Source organism: Hippocampus comes, unplaced genomic scaffold (assembly GCF_001891065.2).
Source record: "Hippocampus comes isolate QL1 unplaced genomic scaffold, H_comes_QL1_v1.1 scaffold82, whole genome shotgun sequence".
NCBI lineage: Eukaryota > Metazoa > Chordata > Actinopteri > Syngnathiformes > Syngnathidae > Hippocampus > Hippocampus comes.
In genome coordinates, this window is record NW_017805135.1 from 1,871,858 (window position 1) to 1,893,360 (window position 21,503).

Sequence of the window (21,503 nt, forward strand, 5' to 3'; positions counted from 1 at the left end):
CAAATGTGGAACTTGGGGTAGCCACCCAACACTATTTATGGTTTTAACAATTTTCCATATTCACTCAACCTCACAGTTGTTGTGCCCCCCCCCAGACATCCTTCGTAGGATTTGGAAATATAGAATTGAACACCCTGGACTGCTCGCTAGCCAATTGGAAGTCACTTGAATCGTGACTTAAATCCAGCCTTAATTATCCCCGGAATCTGGCATTCAGAGAATACCCCTAAGAGTCCCATGAGTTGAGGCTAATGATTACTGTACTAACATCAGTTCAGTTTTTCAAATAATGGCCTCAAAATCATGACGTGCCGAGTCGAAAAATGGCTTCCGGCAATAATGGGGAGTCTTTGGGCTTCAAAGATGGATATCGAGGGCCGCAAAGCCACTCCTCCATTGGCCCTCTTTCACAAGACAGGAAGTGTGTCACATGAACATGCCTTTTTCCCACAATATTCGGGGCCATTCCTGGAATAACAACTTCTCATCTGTATGTCTGGTTCAAAGGCCAGCCTGGTTCCTCTCGGTTTAACATGTGATGATAGAGTCAGGATGTGGGAAAACACTGAGTGGCACCCCCCCGGGAGGGCAACATGTGGCCCAGTCTTTTATCTCGTGTGAACTAGCTTGAATGAAAACTGGTGCCATTGAGTTTGGCATCACACACTTTTTTGGTGGGTGTGTGTGTGTGTGATTCTGAGGTAACTTGGCAAACATGTCAAAACCCTTGTTGGGTTATTGTTTGCAGTAGTGAAATTATATACACTAGAATGAACCCAAACAACCAGTTACCCATTGATTGGTCGACACAGTTGTTACTACTCGTCTAATGTCATGTAGAGCCAATATGTTGAGAGAAACAATTACAAGAATAACTGATTGAAGGTTGAAATTTTGACACCCTAAAATTTTTTGCAGGGTATTTTGTTGGCATATTTTCTGTTTTTAAATGTTAGCTAGGCTACCTTAAATAGAACTGTCGAGTTCTGTTCTAACAACTGTACAATATTATCTCAGATAACACTGAAGGACAGCTGGTTTTATTTTGAATCATTGGTTTTACAAGTGGACAAATATGATGTTAGCTAGGCTAGGCTAGCTAGATAGGTGAGAATGATCAATCGACCATGTTCCTCACAGTAAAGACATCGTTTTAGACTCTGCTTAAAACATGAGGATAACTCATTTGAAACTTGTTCTAACTGTAAAGACAAAATGTTTGACACAAAACTCATTAAGATTTGAAAATGTACTTTTAACAACATGACAGGATTTGCGAAAAATGTCAGTCTGTCAAACTGTCAAACTGTACTTCCAACATTTTATTTTGTCAAATGGTAGCACAAAGAGAAATCATCTGGATCCAGACTTTTTAAGTAGTCCATACAACTACTTCAAATGATAATATTTCGTCCAACCACTTGATGAAATAAAATGTCCTAAATTCAACAGCAATTTTTTTTCAGTGTATGGTTGGAAGAGACACTTCCACTTTAGTGCAACACACTAAGAATTGTAAAAAATCATTGGATGGGTTCCAGAGAAAATTATTTTTTTTTGTAAGAAAAAAAAACGTTTTGGGGGAATTGGTGTTTTTGTGTAATATCGCCTGTCGAAAATTTGCTAAAAAAAAACACCTTAAAATTTCTCAGCATATCTCTTCAATCCTTTCATTTCATCTTCTACCTGCAAAACCCCTTCTCTAACTGGTTGCAGAGTTGCAGTTAAAAATATCCATCAATAACCTTATATGGGCTGAAATGCTAAGGAATTCTCTCAGTCAACCCTCCAAAATTACTGTGATGGTTCCAAAGGCATAGCTTGCCCTAAAAACTCTAAGTTACATTATTTGTGAGAAGAACAGTGTGGGCAGTATGCTATATCGAAAAGGTCATGCATGTACATTAGTAACACAACTGTTTCTTTAATGAATGTATTGGTTATGGAGGATTTTAGAGGCTTTTGATGTGCCCATTCCATGTTTTACAAAAAATTCCACAAAGATGGTGGCCACAAGTCACATTGCTACAATGAGTAGACAGGTTGATTTCTTTCCTTCTTCTTAGCTGTATAGATAACAAATTAGCCACAGATAAGACACAAAACAGAAGAATCATGTATTTTAATTTGAAAACGTACTTCTACAGGTGGAGGAATTATGATGTTATTAAGTGTAGGCTGGGTTAGCATTTAGTTTGATCCAACTACTATGATACTGACTGTAGAGACAATACTGTAGGGACTTATGGCGTACCGATAGGCTGCATTTTAGTTGTAAACTTTTAAACAGAAGTTGAAAGACACATCTTGTGTTGTTTTGAGGATGGGACTTTTACACAGAAGTTGAAAGACACATCTTGTGTTGTTTTGAGTGCTCTATAAATAGAGGTAAGTCGAGGCATTCATTGAGGTTGAACAGTTCATCTATTATTTCAAAACCGTAGAAGCCACTCAATTCATGTTTCATTTGAGATCTTACGTGTGGGATTTATCAGACGTGACAGGAAACACTGTGTAAATGTGAAAAATGGATGAAGAATATTATGTGACGCAGCCTTGTTCCACTTTTACTGAGTGAAATAAATAATAACACCTGCTATTTAGGTGCCATCTGACAGAAATGGGACAAGAAGCATCAATGTCATATTTTTGTCACGAGATGTCTGTCCGTCCATCATATTATGCCTCTGCTGCCTCCATGGCGTCTGTCTTTCATTATATATTTGACGACTTCAAAAGAACATCTCGCCTCCTTTCATCTGCTGCCTCAGCCCCCCCCCGGAAAAAGGAAAAAAAAAACAAAACACTGTAGATTTTCCAAAAAGAGCTTTTCATGTCAAAGAGCAGATGTGCACTGACCACAGGGCCTCCCCGTGACACCCCTCTCATCCCCTGGGAGCCTGGCCTTTAATGTTAAATGCTTTATGAGTAACCACTCAAACAGCTTTTTTCCTTTTGGGGATTTTAAAATTACAATCTAGATAACATGAACTATCCATCTATCCATTTTCTCTCTCGCTTATCGTGTTCAGGGCAACGGTTAATCTAAGGGTGCAATCATTCATGTCTCTGAATGGAAATGGAGCCAATTCTGCCTGCACTGAAGTAGACCACTACCTGATCAGTGACTCTTCAAGTAAATTACAATTATCCATCCATTAATTTTCTATACCGCTTGAGCCCATCCCAATTGAGGCGTGCTGCATCCTGGTCTGGTCGCTGGCCAATCACAGGGTGCATGTAGACAAACAAGCACCCACATTGACATTCACACATTTTAGTGCATGGGTCACCGACATGGGGCCCGCAGGCACTGGGTCTCCCCCAAGGACCAAATGAGTACCGGTAGCTATTCCACCGTTTTAAAAATAGTACTGTTAGTCAGTGTTTGTGGCTATAGTGAAAAATGGGACATTCTGATTTGTTAGAAATGTTGTATAAGTGATATTTGCACATCTTAACGCAGTAGAGATTCATAGAAATATAGTGTTGATTGTTGATATTTGTTTCTGACTGAGGTAAATCTATCCATCCATTAACCGAACCACTTATCCCCATGAGGGACATGGCGTGCTGGAGCCTATCCCAGCTGTCTTCGAGCAGTATGCAGGGTACACACTAAACTGGTTATCAGCCAATCGCAGCCTAGATAAATCATTGTTGATAGTTATTGTGACGCGGTCAGTGTCTGCGAGTAGATGAATGTCAATATTTTTTATCAATATTCTATAACTAAAGGTCGTTTGAGCGATATGTTTTTGAAATGTGTGTATCAAACTGGTAGGCCTTTGACTTAATCAGTACCCTCTGAGTTTTAAAGAGGTTGGTATCATTGATTTAGAGTCACATAATATGCATCTTTTTGGAATGTGGGGGTGGGGGGAAGCCAAATATTCCGACAAAAACCCCGCAAATATGTGGAGAAACTCCAAACAGGAAGGATGGAGCTGATATTCAAAACTAAAGCTCATAACTGTGAGGCAGATGTGCAAACCGCTAGAAATTAAATGAAATTTGTAAGGAAAGAGAAAATAAGGATGATCTGATTAATTCTCTTCACATAGGCCGATATTATATTATGTCTGACTACAGTTTACAAAGTCGTTTTAATTTAAGGTTTAATGATGGTATAAGATCAATAGGCATATATAGACAAAAGGTGAATACAGTATTCAACGCGAGTACAAAAACGGACGATGTTTTATTGTGAAAGTCTCTCTCTACTAATCGTTTGTCTCCAAAAGACGGATTTTATTTTATTTTTTTTATTTTATTTTGATAGCGTCTAAGCGGATGTTGACTGTTGTACTGCTGGCATCGAGCGAACCACCAGACCCTACAGCAACCTCAGACGTTTCTTTGCTCACCAGGCGTACAGACGTCTTTGAGTGTGCTCCCGCCACTCTCCTCTTCTCCGCGGACTCATTTCGGATATCTCCCGCTCTCTTCACCCACCCCTTTCACGTTACTTTTCGGACTATATTACTCATCTGATGGTGTCCACCGATGCCGAGAGATGGGGAAACTGCACTCGAAACATGGTGAGGCTTTTTTGTGATGTTGAAACTCTCGTAGTTGTGGTACTTGAGTGTTCATTGTCTTCTTTCGTTCTTTTTTTCCGGTTTCCATCCACTACAAGCCGCTATTTGTAAAGCGAGAGAGAGCCCGGAAGGTAAGCAGCATGGTTTTAGGGAACATTTGCGTTACTTTGTGGAGGGACGAAGGGATCTTGCTTGTGTGAACATGTGCACGGACGAGTTCCCACTGTACCACAGTATAAAATACACAATATTAAAGCTGCCTTCTGTTTCAGGCGACAGCTTTGTAGTTAATGCCTGTTTGGCTCGGAAGGGACTGGACGACTGGCTGGTAAAGCAGCAGGACTGTCATCTCAAGACCAAGTGCGCGTTGACCACCCGGGTGAGTCAACCGAGGGTCCCCGGAACCTCCACTAAACCCCCCCGCCTCCTTCCCCGCCGTCTCATTCTCGCCCTGCCGTCTGTTGTGCTTGAACGCTCCTTTTTGTAGATCCCTTCACTTTTTGAATTCTCACTGGACATAAATGAGGGCCTAGTATGGTTTCACGAGCCATCGGTCGTACTGCTCAAAAGACAAGAGCTGCATCCAAAATGTTGCCATTGCACCAGATTGATGACACTTTCAATGAATAAATGAAGCCATGTGGTTGTCCACGAGCAGCACGACGCCAAACGCCACATTACCCGATTCATTGACACGTTATACGAGTGAAGCACCGGCGAAAGGAAGAATGCAAGGAATTTTGACGGGCATCTAGTGCAAGACTGCACTTAGAATAATTTTCTCTCATTTTTTTATTGAATAAACCTTTAATCTATTGACAGCATTGAGGCGAATGGAGTTGCGTGTACGTTGAAAATTCTCTCCGTTTTTTTAAAAAAAATTTAAATAAGGCTTTGCGCTTTCCAAAATCTAACAAGAAGAATACAGAATATCCTCTCGGAACTATCTAATGAATTAGAGCTGGCTTTAGTTACTGTACTATACTCCATCCAAATTGATTAATTCCAATTAGTCCCTAAACTCGTTCATTGATCCTGGAAGGTTTACTTTTATCAGATTATTACACTTATTTCTATGTTTGTCACACTTATTTTCTTTTGTTTCTGTTGTTCTTTATTATTTTCTGTGTTTTCTTATGAATATTTATTGTTCCCTGGCCTTGCTTGGAAAAGAGCCCTTGATCTCAATAAGGGCTCAATAAGGGGTCCTCGTAAAAAAAAAAAAAAAAAAAAAAGTTTAGAAATGCTTAAAGCAATAAAAACAGATGGAAATAATCAAGAAAATTAGAGATGCCTGCTTTTTAACAGTACTGCAACTTACTGAGGACTTAGTCTAATATATTACTCCTGTCATGCTGCTAAATAAGAGCTTGAAAATATTAGAAATGACTCCTGGTATAAATAAGCGCAAATTCCACACCACAATTATAAACAGTAACATAATCATTATTGAATACATTTAAAATAAAGTCAACAAAGGCATAAAAACACCATTCATTGAATTTACATTTTCAAATTAATATAAAAAAATTCCCTTTACTTAAAGCTTGTATATTTTTGTAGGGTACATTTTTAAAAATGACATTAAAACCATTTATTTTAATTATTTGAAGTTTTTGTCATACTCTTGATTAAAAAAATATGGTGATGCGTGCTTTGATTGTCCACGTAAAGTTACAATGGCAGAAGATGATACACATTTCCTAGATATCCCTGAGCATAATAAGTTTTAAATGAAACAAATTAATACAATGTGTTACAAAATGCTTAGTCTTGATCCCTGTCGACTTTCAATGGATTCTTACTTTGCCCTTTCCTCGCTCCTACATGAAGTATTGTCTAGATAGGTTACTGGAAGTAGCATTTTGGCTAACCCTGCTCATAAACAATCATCTGTGTGCCATAATCGTGGAATACACATCTCTCTCTCTGACAGCTTCAGTCACAAGCGACCACTGTTACCTCAAAAAAATCCAACATTTTGGATACAGCTCTGCGACTGGGTCTTATTTGTGTGTGTTTGATGTTGACAATGCGAATTTCAACACTTGTTTGGTCTCTGCGGGCGAGTCAGATGTTGGTTTTCAGCCCAGTTGATGTTTCTTTTTAAAAAAAGGCGACAATAGATCAAGCCATAGTTCAAAGCATTTTGGGATGACAGCCTGGTGACATGTGAGGATGGTAAAAAGCTGAGGAATGTTGGTCAGGCTCGACGATGTTTTTGTCTTTCGGCATTGCTGTAGACACACACAGTGTTGTTGTTGTTGTCAAGTGAGGGGGAAATCCTTTGGAATTGCTTCAGAGGAGTCTTAAGCCTCTTTGGTTAGCGGTGTCGTTCTCAAACGTTGAAAATTGTTCGTCGTTGTGAAGGAAAAGGAGAATAGAGTTCATCCACCACCCACACTTGTCTTTTTGCTGAATGCAGCTTGCAAGAACAGCTTTATTCTGTCCATAAGGAGGAATCCAAACCTTAGGAGACACGCCGTGGTTCGTAAAGGTCACAAAATTTCTTTTTTTTTTTTTTTTTTTTCCAAGCATCACGCTCTAAAAATTAGCTCTTGCGATAAGAGCGTTTATGTGTTGGCGAGAAGACAAGCTAATCCGGCGAGTCTAAAGTCCTCTGACGTGTTTTGTTACGGTCGTCTTTGGATGCCGCTTCGTTATCGGGGTTGTTGACACTGTAGTTAAGAATGCTGGATTGTTAGTCTAGGAATCAAGTATTTGGATAGATGCGGGTCCACGATTTATGGCGGCACTAACATATTTGGTTTTGAGATTATAAATTACCCGCAATGAGCTATTTTGCCTTAGGGCTTAAGAATACATAGTCACAAGAAGGCGCTCTCAGTTACCGCCGTACTTGCGGAACTCCATCATAAACCGATAGTCAGAATGACAAAGTTTAAAGGTCCAAAATACCGTAAGTGAAATTTACTAACACTGGTCAACAGCAAATCTCAATCAGACATGGCTTTATGTGTCCTTAAACATGTTTTTGACGCTGAGCATGGGTCCTTGAGACGTTTTTTTGATGCGTTTCAGACCTATCCCTTGAACTTTGTGAAACAGGTGTCGAGGCCTTATTTGTTCGATCAATGGGCCCTCATACCACCGGTAGAGAGACAGTCTTGCTTTGAATTATAAACACCTGCAAGTTATTAAAGAAGTTTTTTATTTCCTCGATTAATTGTTTTAAGTGTAAATGTGTCGTAGAAAGGGTTCCGTCAGTCGTCATCTGTACCTGTGGGACGGAACCCTTTCTACGATGGAACTTTCCTGTACGACTGAGAGCCTCCACAAGCAAGTGTAAATGTGGTAAACTGTGAATAGGTGGGGAAACATCATATAACAAAAAGAAACAAAACAGACAAATTGATCAGCATTGGTATTGTTTAATATCCATCCATTTTCTGATCCACTTTATCCTCACAAGGGTCGCGGGGGATGCCGGAGCCTATCCCAGCTGTCTTTGGGCAGTAGGCGGGGGACACCCTGAACCGTTTACCAGCCAATCGCAGGGCAAACAGACACGAACAACCATCCGCGCCCACACTGACACCTAGGGACAATTTGGAGTGTTCAATCAGCCTGCCGTGTATGTTTTTGAAATGTGGGAGGAAACCGGATTACCCGGAGAAAACCCACGCAGGCCCGGGGAGAACATGCAAACTCTACACAGGGAGGCCGGAGCTGGAATTGAACCCGGTACCTCTGCACTGTGAGGTCGACGCGCTAACCACCGGGCCACTCGGCCGCCCCAATACACATCTATGTGTGTGTGTGTGAGTGTGTGAGTGTATAAAAAATATTCATACATATATATATATTTTTGTATCACAAGCTTTCGTTAGACTCATTGGCAGCCATGCGCTCTGTGGCGGTGGCGCGACAGTGACTGAGTGGTGTTGGCAGGTGGGTCTTGACTTATGACATTGGGGTCATGTGATACCCCCGTGCGCAGCCTGTCGTGGAGCCCTCCCTGTAAATAGCCACGTGCATTATGTCGGTCCTCGTGTGGGCATTAAACAGCACACCCTCATTTCAAATATTGATGATAATCGTGTGCCACTTACTTTTGAAGCATTTGTCTTTCATATTCCTGCAAAAAGAAAAAAAAATCAAAATCAAGCCAGTCACCAACCCCCTCCCCCAAGTCCCCTTTGCCTTTAAAATCCCCCTTTCCACCTCCCAACTGGTGCTCCCTTCTGCCCTCGCAGACTCCATCTGTTTGGTGCGTTTACCCGGTGGCCTTGTGTTGCCGGATGAAACGAGACGCCATTTGAAAGGGGGCCCTTGCGGGGAGGTGTTCCCATTGATAGTCAAGGCTCCACTTGTATTATAAGTACAGACAGCCTCTTTCCATTTTTAAAAGATGTCTTTCCGCCAAGCATTAAAGTTCGGTATGGTTCAGATCGGCAAGTGCTAATCCAACTTGTGTTTCCCACCATGGGCAGTGTCAATAAGTGAATATAGACGGTCCTTGGTTCAGGACCAAGTTCTATTCCTATAAGTGCGCCTATTGAGGTACTTCACAAAGTGTGCTGCGAGCCATGATGTCCACTAGCCATAGGTTGAGCTGCGCTGTGTTTGTTTACAGAGGAAATGTGTGGCGAGAGCGCGAGCCAATTACACTTGCTGCGCCTTACATAATATCGGATGTTCTCTACCCGAAAAAATACAAATGGGAGTTATTCCCTAAGATCTTTATCGTTACAGGTGAACACTTATTATTTACAAATATTTATACGTTTATATGTTTACAGTAAACTATTCGCAAATGATACCACGCTGATTTTTCTTGCGTGAACCCTACAAGGAGGCTCGCCTGCCTGTCGGACCTCTGCTTGAATCTGCCATCACGCTGCTGTTCACTGTCAAGCCGACGGGGGATTATCTCGCCGACATTGTCGACCATACAAGAAACTTTTCAAAACATTAAGGGACAACCACCCCCCCCCCTCCATTTTTCCACGTTGGTTTCACATTTGCAAATGGTCTCATGTGGAATCTTTGATTCTTTGATGAAAGAATTCTCCTAAGTGAGTGACCACAAAACTCGATCCATGTTGCCGACTGATTTTTCCTTTTTCTTTTTTTTTTTTTTTTTTATTGGTGAAGTAAACTGTTTTTGGGAAGCAAGCAGGCCCATTTCAGATGCATTCCCTCTCCTCCAAGCGCGGTAAGACAGGTTATGCTTTGGCTGTGTTTTTCAATGCCACAAAGCGAGGGCCTTCGTCTGGATGCTGAAAGCAGTTTTCACACCTCCTCATCTTCTCCTTCTTTTTGTGTGCTTTTGTAACCCCCGCCCCTTCGCCCTTCTCCCACCACCACCAACTGGCCTCTTGTGTGACGTATGGTCGACTCCCAGCAGGCTTTACCCCCTCAGTGATCCCATGGGACGGGGGCCTGTTGTTTGCTCTTTGAAGTGGCTGCAAGGAGGGTGGGGGTGTGTGTGTGGGGGGGGTGCAAATTTGGAGGCACATTCTAAAGGAAAGAAAAGCTTCAGGCGTTCGGGAAGGAGTTTGGGGGTTGAGGGGTAGCACCTGGCCGTAGCGGGGGCTATGTGATTTTTAAAGAAGTGTTCCCATGAGAGGATGGCGTGGAAATGATGTTGCCGGGGGCGACGTGCTGGTTGCTTTAATGCCACATTTGGTGGTGCAAAGTGTGAAAATAACTGTTTTACCTCCACTCTCGAGAGAGAATTCCTTGAAATTATTGATTTGAAGGAATTATAGCAGGGTACCATGGTGAGCTAGTGGTTAGAATGTCTGCCTCACAGTTCTCACAGTTCTGAGGCTTGGGGTTTTGATCTCAGTTTGCTCTTCCTGTAATTGCATGGGTTTTCTCAGGCTACTTCGGCTTGCACCCAAATTCCCAAAACATACCTTTGTGCAAGGCTGGCGTCTACATTGTCCATAGGTGTTAATGTGAGTCTTAATGCTTGTTTTTCTGTGTATGATGTCATGCCCCAATTAGTCACCGGGTGCATTTCATCCACAAAGACAAATGAACGCCTCACTTTTCTCATCCGGGGAAAACAAAACTGTTGTGAAAGTGCTAAATTAATAGAGATGTACTGTTTGTATCCATCTCAGGGGGCGGCCATTTTGCCACTTGCTGTCGACTGAAAATGACATCACAGTGCCTCAGGGCTCATCTTGTGTATATCGCATGACCAAAGGCATAAAACAGGCGAGCCGTGATTAGTCGTTTCCTCAGCCCTGTGCAACTGTGGTGTCATTTTCAGTCAACAGCAAAGTGGCACAATAAAATCCATCTCGGATGGGGCTTCAAATATATCCTTAAGATAAACCTCATCATATCTCGTGGATAATAACGTTATTTCTCTCTGCATATGCCGTATGTTAATAATATTGCATGTGCTGCGTGGATGTGTGCATGTCCTGTCTGCAATCGGATATCCGGATGCACTCCAGAGATCAAAGTCTTCTTCGCGGAATGTGTGTGGAATCTCTGGGGATTAGCAACTAAGATTGTCCTCCCGCAGCCCCGCCCCCTCCAAAATATACACTTGGCAATGTGGACAGCGCCTATCGGCCTGTAATAAGACTTCTTTGGCTGTTTTTCGGCCCTTAAACACATACCACCTGAACTTTAGGATAAAATGAAAGTACTTCCTGTTTACAGTGCTGTTCATTTCGGGTAGAGGTGGGGGTAGGGTGGCAAACTGGAGGTTGAGTTCCTTTCTCGTGGTTGCGCCGCTGCCGAGCTCCTCTGAGCCTGATGTGTGTGCGCTCGGCGCACGTTTTAATCACCCACTTAAAAGGCAGTGCTCAAGTGGCTGTTTAAGTGTTTAGACCCGGAATAATTCTCCCTTGTTTGTTTATCGTGTTTTCTCTCGTACCCCCCCACCACCCCACTCCCTCCCTACCCGCCTTGCGGATTACGCTCTGGCCCATAATGTATAATGCTGAATAATTTCACTCAAATAGGACAAGATCAGTATTATAATAGTAACGTCACATGACCAAATCTGGAAAACAAGTGAGCCGGTAGGTTTGCAATTTAATGCTCATTAGCCCACAGCGTTGACGGACTACCCCGAAAAAAATAATTCGAAAAGCTTTTATCCCTGCCAATTTATTTAACTGCACGCCCCCATTCGACATTTTGACAGCGATCGCGGAGAGCCCTAATAAAGAGCCTTTATTTCAGATTTATGAAGTCACACCACCCCAGTCAACATCCCAACAGAGTTAGTGAACCTCTTGTCACACACACATAAACCTCAAAGTAGTCTAAAAAGTGTGTATTGGAAACATTTTAAGATACGGATTGCATTAGACATCCCAACAGGTTTGCCACCACCCAAAATATCAGAAACGCTTTTATTGCAAATTTTTAAAGCCACCCACTTTCTTCAGCATCCTGACAGAGTTGTTGCACAACCTGGAAATTTTTCCTTGGACACACTGAAAAACTAGTCATAAAAGCGACCAGTTTGGTTGCACTCTCGAACCCCTGTCTCAGACACACAAAACTCTCAGAAAAGCAGCGCAGTTGATGAAACCCTGTGCTTAAAGGCATGTGGGCGGCTCCGTGCATGCACTCTGCAGGTTTCGTAAGCTCAGCTGGAGTGTTTATCCTCCACGTGTGGGAGAGCGCCGGTAACGGAGGCTAAAAGGCCACCCGAGGTCAATAGAATCAAGGAAGCGGGTGAAGGTAAACAGTCGGGAGAGCATTGTGACTGCTGCCTCCAAAGGGGCTCCTCGGCTCTTCCTGTGCCGCCCTGGAAGGATTGTGTGCCGTAGAGGAATGTTTTTGGGAGGTGAGAAAAGACAAACAGCCCATCTTCTGCTCGAGTGTTTATGCTCCGCGGGTGCCCAGGGAGGACCCTCACCCAGTGTACGCACATGAAAAACTTTGAATTCACCCCCTTCTACGCAAGATGTCATTGAAGGGTTTCACTCAAAGGACATTGACCCCAAGTAACCATCGCTGACGTCATCTTCTACGTCTTTCTACAGCAAACTTCTCAAGAGGAAATCAAGAGCTCATACATGGTTGTCTCGTTCTTGTCTTGAGAGCTTTTAGAATGGTTGTGGAATTGCTAAAATTTTTCTTTTTCACATGTGCTGCCTGGCTGAATTTTTGGGGCAATTGACGCTGTCGACCAAATTAGAAAATGGCAACAACCAGTCATACCCTCCGGATATTTGAAAAGCAAACCCGGTGTGTTCAGTGCCTTCAAATGACATGAAAAGTTAAGTCAGGCATGATTTTTAGTCCATGTTAATTTTACTGTTGGAGCATGACTCTTTGTCTTGTATAAACACACAGTGTATTTGAAAGAAAGAGGGAAAACAAGCTCAAATTCATTTCAGAGCGGTTGTGTCTTGAGTCACAATTTTACACAGTATAGTTAGCACTAAAGTTAGCGTATAATTATACCCTGTATTACACAATATAGTACAGACAACAAAGTCAACACCCACAGTTGAGTTTTAAAATTGACAGTTGCTGACTCAAACAAATCAGTAATTTTTTTTTCTCATTAAAAACAACTGCAAGAACGGGGAAACAGCAGACGGTTATCCCTGAAGCTGCAGAATACACGTGACTACAATGCATTGTCGTGCGTAGTTAAGTCAGATAGCCAGCCAGAGTAAAGGCAAAAACATATCTACAAGTATATTGAACTTGCACGACTGGGGCCTCTCACCCCCTTTGTCATGGCAAGGGTCACGTGGCCTTGTTTCTTGTCGTGTTATGATCGACCAAGCATTTTTTTTTTTTTTTTTAAAGTTCATGTTTGGAACTCATAAAAACATGCATGCGTGATTTAATGACATGTTGCATCTTTCAGTCATGCGTAGTGCTCCAAGTTCATTATACAGGCAAGCCATTAATTCCAGGCTGGCTAGAAATAGAAACGCGCCACTCGTAAATGGCCACGCTTGCGTACAGTAGTTTCAGTGTCTATTTCTAACACGGCGTTTACTCGCCTTCCTCGTGCTGTCTTTGTAATTAGAGATTTTAGGTGCACCGTTAAAAGGTCAGATGTGAAGGATGTTTATAGAGGTGGCGGCTGGCAGGAAGTGTTACATGCAACATGATTGTGGACGCTGGAGGGGGGGGAAAAAGTCTTTGGCCAAGTGTGCAGTGATTTGTTGAACATGAACACTTGAGAGGTTTACAAGGTGTGGGAAATGTGAGTTTAGATAAGACGAGCTGGTAGTAAATCATGGTTATCATTTAACACATTTTATCGCATCAGATCACATGTTGCTGTGAAGGAATCTGATTTCATTATATATTTACAGTGGAACAGTTGAATGATGGTGATGCAAAGTGAAGATTCGTCGCCAGATTATTATGTCCAATAATGTACGGACAACAATTATGTGCTGACCAGAACTTTATTCATCATAGAACTAGATGTTTGTAGTACACAAATCACATCACAAGACCATGACGCATGATGGCACTGTACCGTTACCGTTTAAACATTTGTTGGAAGACGGTATTACGACCAGGCAAGTGAGTATTTAGATGGCCTCAGTTGTTTTATTCCCCACTTCGTTTCAAACGATACCCTTCACATTTTTACACCAGCTGCTGTCTGCAATTATTTCACTTATTTAATCATTGACAAACTCCTGTAGTATAGTTTGTATGTTTAACTGTTTATGCTTTCACTGTAGTTAAGTTTTATGTTTTTTTTAAACTTTTATTGGTGTTGCTTTGGCATCCAATCGGTGTATTTCAATGATGTCAAGCTGCATTGACGACATAGATCCAATCTACGAGTTTGTGTTGCAATTTTATTGACACATATCAAGCGCGTATCATATTCTTTATTTGGAAAGAGACCTGATTCTGATCTGAAGACATCTGATACCCGGAGCGTGAGGAGCATGCAAACTCCACACAGGAACGCCGGAGCCGGAATCGAACCCTGCACCTCTTCACTGTGAGGCGGATGTGCTAACGAGCCACTATGCCGCCTCTGCACCGTCTTGACGATTAATTAATTTTCCTCATCCCTAATGTGTAGTTAAACCGTGACACTCGAGGAAAAAAACTAGGACTGATTTGAAAGGGGAGCCGTCTGTCTTGTGATGGATAAGTAAGCCTTTCAAGAGGAAATCCTGTGACTTTGACACAGCCAAGTGTTTCCTTTCATCCGTCTGGTGCGCTGAAAGGTTGAATTCACTTCCGCAGCGCCCTTACGGTAAGACTTCCTCGCCGCGACACTCAACTGGCAGCGTCAGATGAGTAACTAATTGTGAGGACCCTCCAGACCTTTCTAAGCACGCCCTGGGATGCTTAAAAATCAGAGAGGCTGCCACAGAGTCGTCTGGGCTTTTATAATCCATCCTGCTTTCCATTAGCGAATGTGACACGTGAAAGCGTGGCGCCTCACAGCAGGACGGTTCCAGAGATGACTCACTTCCTTTTAAGGACACCCGACGAAATCCAAGCGCATCCAAACAAGCTTGTGGAAATGAGACGTGTCATTTTGCCCTCCCCATTCTGTTTTTTTCTTTTCATCATTCTTTTGGAAGTCTGCTTTACTTTGAATATTCAGCGTGCAGCAATTTAATAATTTGTCACTTTTGGCAGGCGCCGGGCACCTGTAGCTCAGGGCCAAGCGACAGTCTGACGCCTCGCTATGCCACAGTCTTAGCTTACCGCGCCATGCAGAATCACATTGTTTGCTGCCTCGATGAGTTGCCTCTGAGGGAAAGAAAAGGTTTGGTGCAGAATATTTAGTCCGAAAAATTACTTTTTTTTTTTTTTTTTTTTTTTACGAGCTGCACCACACACTAGTAAGAAATAATACCCTTAATCCGTACAAAATAATTCAGCTAATTAAAAATGAACCCATAACTGACAAGTGATTTACATATTCTAAAAAAAAATGCCACAGTCACCCGAACATCAAGACAGGGAATTCTGCTGAGTGCTCGTTACTGTTTATACAGACGTTTTTATGCACTCTGAAAGGTGCTTCTGTTACTCTGTCTTGTGCATGAAAGGAGGGTTGTGGTTCATCTAAATTTGCTGCAGGGGCAATCGTACGGTTCAACTCTTGATCTTGACGTATTGTATCAACCCGCACCTCCCCCGTGCCGTGGTAGTGCTTTGATAAACAGTGTGATAGATGTTAATTGCGGTGCCTGTATGTTTTTCAAGCGCTAATAACCTACCTTGTGCTAACAGGTGGGGTTCACAACCCCCAGGGGATCGCTGACTTGGAAAAGAAAAAGTATAAAAGCTTATCTTTGCAGGTGTCGCAGTTTTCTAAATGGGTCAATAAAGTGTTAGCCAACTTCACACATGAAATACCAAAAAGGGGGAGTGGGCGGGAGATTATTGTGGATCAGCATGTTTGAGAGGAGCTGAAATGAGGTCCATTTAGCCCCACTAATAATCCACACGGAGATCTCAGGTTTGTGAGCATCGAAGGAATGGTTGCTTTTTCTTGGGAGTTTTTGTAGACACTTTGGAGACACAAAAGAAGGACCAGTGTCAAACAGGTGATACATTAGCGTTCTCGCAACACTTCACTTTTTGTCTATTTCTTTGGCTTTTTTGTGCATTTTTAGTGGCAGCTTTTTAAACAGACGGATCACGTTTCAGCACTGTCACGTGAGACATGAGGATAACTCACAGGATCTGCTGCCGTTCGCTTGCTTTTTCGTCGTATGCCTTTATGGCGACACTTAGTCTGAAAAAAATGGGCCTGATGTCAAGTTAGCATAACTCACATGAGTTCAGTTCAGCAAGAATCTAAGGATGAACTCGCATCCAGTTGTCTTTAGCTTTTGACTGCATTACTGCGAAACATATTCCAAAATATGAACGATTGACATGCATGTCACATGAGACATCAGTGTAACCTACAAGAAAGATAACAGTTCAGCAAAAAAAAAAAAAATGAAGCGTTAACCCATGTATGGATTAAAAAAAAATGTTTTTTTTTTTTACTGCCCCAAAAACTAACTGCCGTAATGCCATATTATATCTAACCTTCTTACAGGACTTCCGCTCAGCAAGAATCAAAGGTACTATGAACTTGTTTTGCTTATTCGCTGGCTTTTAAGAATGACGTCAAGGGAGATGTTAGCGTAACCCACAAGAGTTCAGATTATCAAGCGTCGCAGTTCAGGGAACATTGCAAGTTCAGCACGAATCAAAGGATTTACTGGCATTCGTCTTGCTTTTTTTGAGACACTTATTTCATACGTTCTTCCTTCGGCTGCTCATTGAGGATTAGTATACAGTATATGAATAAGTCCATAATGTAAACATACACACAAATGTGCTGAACCCAAACAATGTTTCCTCCATACATGGTTCGGTGTGGAGAATCTTACCAACCAACCTGCATCGCGATGGGAATCCTTCTGGCATGCCCAGCTTCCGGTGTCACCGAGCGTGCACGCTGTAATCACAGTGCTGCTTCTTGAGAACTGCTCGCTTGCTTGCCAACGGACGCCGACTCCGCGGCTATAATTTGCTTCCCGGAGAGCAGGAAGAGGGCGGGTGTGGCGTGACTGAAAGGATGTCAAGCGTGGGGCCGAGAAGTCTGCCCGAGAGAAGGTGTCTGTCTCGGATAGCCAAATGGCACTCCCGCCCCCACACTCAGTTTCTCCACTTATGACTTGGAAGTTAGGCCGGGGGAAGAGCCCCTATTTTCAAGCGACGGCCAGGATTTGGAAGCGTGATCATTTCGAAGCCAAAAGCTAAGCAGTGTTGGCACAGTTTAGCGTTTGCTAATGGGGTTAGCAGCGCTGTCGTCTGCTCAGCAGCACATACGCAAATGTTGTCTGTCCCCAGCTCGTCATGGTAACGCTAGCCGCACTCAGCATTGGCCTCATAGTAGAAGGGGGAATGATAAAGAGTGCCTCATTTGCATAAGACACGAGAGTTCAGAGAGTCTGGAAAAAAAAACTGTGTAAAGTGAGCCTTGAATTATTATACCCTTGGCATATTTGATTAAAGCATGTCATAGACATGTTATTAAGACACCGGGGAACTGTTCTGAACGGTTAAAAAAATCATTTTAAATGAGTTATCGTGTCAGTGTTGCTGCATTGAGCGCATGATTTTTTGACCTGACGCTGAGAGTCAACTACTGTGCAACAAAACACACAAGCACACTCACACCAGAGCTGCTGTAGGCGCCGCTCACCTTCAAACACTCGCACACACTCAGCGATGTCACCCGCCACCTTACCTCTACCAAGCCCCGCCTCTTAAAAGCACTTGCATGTGCAACACACAGACACTGCATACAATACATACTGTAATTTCTATACATTTAAAGCTTGCAAGATTGATGTGAACGAGTAATGTACGAGTGCATGTGCACTCATTTTCAATGTAGGGGGTTGCATCTGTGATTTTCAGTGAATATGGCGTGTCGCTTTTCCATTTAAAATATCAAAGTATTGAATATGTTACATATAGTATTTGTAAATCATTTCCCGTGAATAAAAAACAAATAGAACCTCAAGTTTTACATCACAAATCTTGGAAATTGTTTTGAAGGTGTTAAAAATTCCATTTGAAGACCCTCCACAGTCCTCATTTCATTACTTTTTTCTTTTTTTTTTTTTTTTTTACATTTCGTTTTTTTTGTGTGCATATCATCTTCCGCGGCTGCATGACCTGGTTCATTGCAGGCGGTTTTGTAACTTCGATGACCTCCTGAACAAGGAATTAGGCAAAAAAAATGAGGGTCTAATGGGCTTATCTGGGACAAAACAATTTCCTTGTGAGCATTTTAATCAAGATGTCAGTCGAGCCCCTTTGAGACTTTGGGTGGTCCTTCCACAGCACTTCTGCAGCATGTCGTGCTTTGTTTTGCCCTTCACCGACGAGTGACAGGCAGCAGTGGCCATAAAATAGGTGAGGTGTGTAAAAATGACACATCTACCAGGCAAATGGTGGTGTTGCGGAAATTACCTTGACTTCAAAGACCTTCTTATCAAATGCATTAAAAAAAAAAAAAAAAAAACTTGGACTTGGCACTGCCTTTATGCATCTTCTTTTTTTTTTTAAGCTAGTATCCCTGTTGTCTCCTGAAACCGGTGCAGCATACAATATTAAGCATCAGTTACAGATTTATCTTTCGGACTGCGGAGCAACACGGAGACATTTATTTGCCATAACGATCAGTCTTCCCTGCCCGCGCGCGCCGTTTGCGTCAGCTTTGCTTTGCAACGTGTTTATCTGAGATCGTTATTTCATGTGCGGAAAACGGAACCCCTTTGAAGGGCCAAGTCGGACTGCTCTGGCTCATATCAACACCCTCTATCTTGGCTCCATCTCAAGAGCGCTCCGGGGTTGGGAAAAGCCAAAGACCCTGCGGTGTTTAATGACGCTGGTTTGTTTTTGTTTTCACGATGTAAATTGGGAGCATGGGCGCTGTTTTGGGTTCTTGGCCTTTTGAAAGCGCTTCGACTTACACCCGGGGATGGTGGGAGGGGAGAGGCATTTCCTCTCTGAAAGTTTTTTTTTTGTTCTTTTTTTTTTTTTCCTTTCAGTAATGCTACACCTTGACGCTAATTGGCAGCTTTCACATTGCTTTTTTACTTTGGTTTTGCAGCTGGACGAGAGCTTTGTCCACTTTTTCAATGCCGCATAGCTGCTTTCTTCATCAGAGACTCATAGGCGGTCCACTATTCTTTAATACAATTCACTTTTTTTTTTCTGTGGACTCTATCCTCACTGAAATACTGACCTATTCACCTCTCGCACAATATTTGTTTATTATTGTTAGAATTTTGTTTATTTACAGCTTAAGCAATTAATATAGGTAATTATAAACATTTTGGGGGGTGTCTGTCACTGCCGGTTTTTCCCTTTACGCAGCAGGGCTCGGTCCTCATCCACTCAAGCCGTAGGAGACATTATGCACTTTTTCAAAAGAGTTCCCAAGTGTTTTAACAGCATATCTCTGACATGCTTTGCTCAAAAGACTCCCAAGAACCAAGAATTTTAGTATACTTTATACATAGTATTTCTAGTCCTGCTGAAATCGGGCCCTATTTAGAGGCTGCTCCATGCAAGGGAGCCAGCTCTCATTCTGCCCCACGTTTGGCCACCTGTTACCATGTCAAACGAGGGTAAAATGTGAGCTTCTCAACCGCAAAGGCTTCTCTGGTTGCCTCTTGTCATCTTGATGGCACGTTTGGCAGAACAGCGGGATGGATCTCGGCAGTGATTGTGCGCATTTTGGCCCAAGTCTGGCTGAATCCTCCTCATTGTTATGTTCCAGGGGGAAATGGAGAACGGCTTGCTCACAGACAGTTTCAGAAAAAAAAGCATGTAACAGTAGATGTACTTTGAGTTAATTTCACACTTGATGGGTGGGGCAGCACTTCAGAGACCCAACTATTTGTCGAACCATTGAAAAGTAAATCTTGCCATAAAAATGCCCTCATAGACTGCTGTCATACTAAAACAATAACTAGTGAAACAGTTATTGGATTCTACAAAAATAAAAATTTCCCACGAGGTGATGCATGAGCTGAAAAAGAAGCCATTTTGAATCTCTGGATAAAGGTGTCAGACCAGTAGTTTAGTTTGACCGCTTGGGTCATTATGGCATCGGTTTACATTGTTTAATTTCAAAAGTCATTATTGTTTTGTGTCTGGTGAAACAGTGAATCAAGATAGCTTCCCCTGCAAGCAATCTCTAAGATCATGAGGTTATGTTTTTTGCTCCCCACAATGAAAAGTAAAGTATTAAGCTAAAAACAAACATTTTGGCAACGGGAGGTTTTTGATCAGGAGATGTCGGTCAGCTATGGGCCCGTGAAGCCCTTTGAGACTCTGGTGATTAAGGGACAAATAAACTTCACTTCACTTGGCCTGGTCTTTAAGCATCCATCACCCTCAAGTCATCTGGTTGGCATTCTCTTGGAACCAGAACTCATTCTGCTAATGGGGAAACACTGAACAGTTCGGCCTTGGCTGTGGCGTGCGCTCCACTGAGTCACCATCTATCGTTGCGGTTCCCCACATTATTTTGGCACCGTGACACAAAAAACAAAACAAAAACGCATTTCTGAAGGCGTTTCCTTGCGCTGGGTGAGGAGCCACAGCCTCACCCAGTCACAGCCTTAATGAGATTTTGTCCGGGTTTTGATGGAGCGCCAGTAGCCGCCGTCGCCGCAGCTCCAGCGGCCTCCTTCGACCGGGGCCCTGGCTCTCGTTCAGGGGGAGCTGTCGTCGGCCGCATAAATTGTCAGCTTGTGTGGCGGCTCACCGAGGCAGAAAGCGAGCAGACCAAAGAGGCCTTGTGGGACTTTCCCACAATCACATTGAAATACATAGTAGGTATAATTTAATGTAGCCTTTTGCTCTCAAACACTGGCAGAAAAAAAAAAAAGACAGTAAGTCCATGTCGGCAGTGCCAAACTTAGTATGGTGCCAGAGGCCACTTTCTGGTCACAAAGGCCTTTAAATTTCTCTAACTACTCCTCTCTTAAAGCAGAAAAATAAACAAACATCGTAATGAAGTACCAAGAGATGCTAAATATGAAATACCAGAAGCAAACTGAACATGAAGATGATTTAACCCAAGCACTTGGACTGACAATTGAGCGTGGTTAACAGTTATTCATAGGCCACCTAAATCATTATTTTGTTAGGGATTTCCCATCCTCAAAAACTTAAGAAATTGTCCAGACGTGGTCGTTTTGATGAAAATTTAAGTTTGGTTGGCATGTCTCAACAGTCCAATGTACATTTTTTTTGAAAATCAGCTGCCCAAGCGAGTTTCCTTTTGGGATGAAAAATTTGGTACGCATCCCTGTCATGAATGTAGTCACAAAAATGTCTGAAGAAATCATGCCGAAAAAGACACAAGAATGCAGCCTATTTGGTATGTGGTCGTTTTCGGGTCATTTAGTCATTTTAGGAAGAAAGGAAAAACATTATTTGCATAATAATTTGGAACACCGTGTATGAATGGGTAGAGTG

The 21,503-nt window shown here is 42.5% G+C and overlaps 1 protein-coding gene across 1 annotated transcript in view; it reads left to right on the top strand.

Moving 5' to 3' along the window:
* The first annotated feature begins 4,317 nt into the window (after nucleotides 1–4,317).
* nkd1 (NKD inhibitor of WNT signaling pathway 1) overlaps nucleotides 4,318–21,503 on the top strand; it is a 30,190-nt gene continuing 13,004 nt past the window's right edge. The window contains exons 1-3 of the mRNA XM_019866784.1: nucleotides 4,318–4,541; nucleotides 4,640–4,672; nucleotides 4,814–4,920. Coding sequence (XP_019722343.1) covers nucleotides 4,517–4,541; nucleotides 4,640–4,672; nucleotides 4,814–4,920 — 165 coding nt within the window. The 5' untranslated portion in view covers nucleotides 4,318–4,516. The remainder of the gene's footprint in view (nucleotides 4,542–4,639; nucleotides 4,673–4,813; nucleotides 4,921–21,503) is intronic.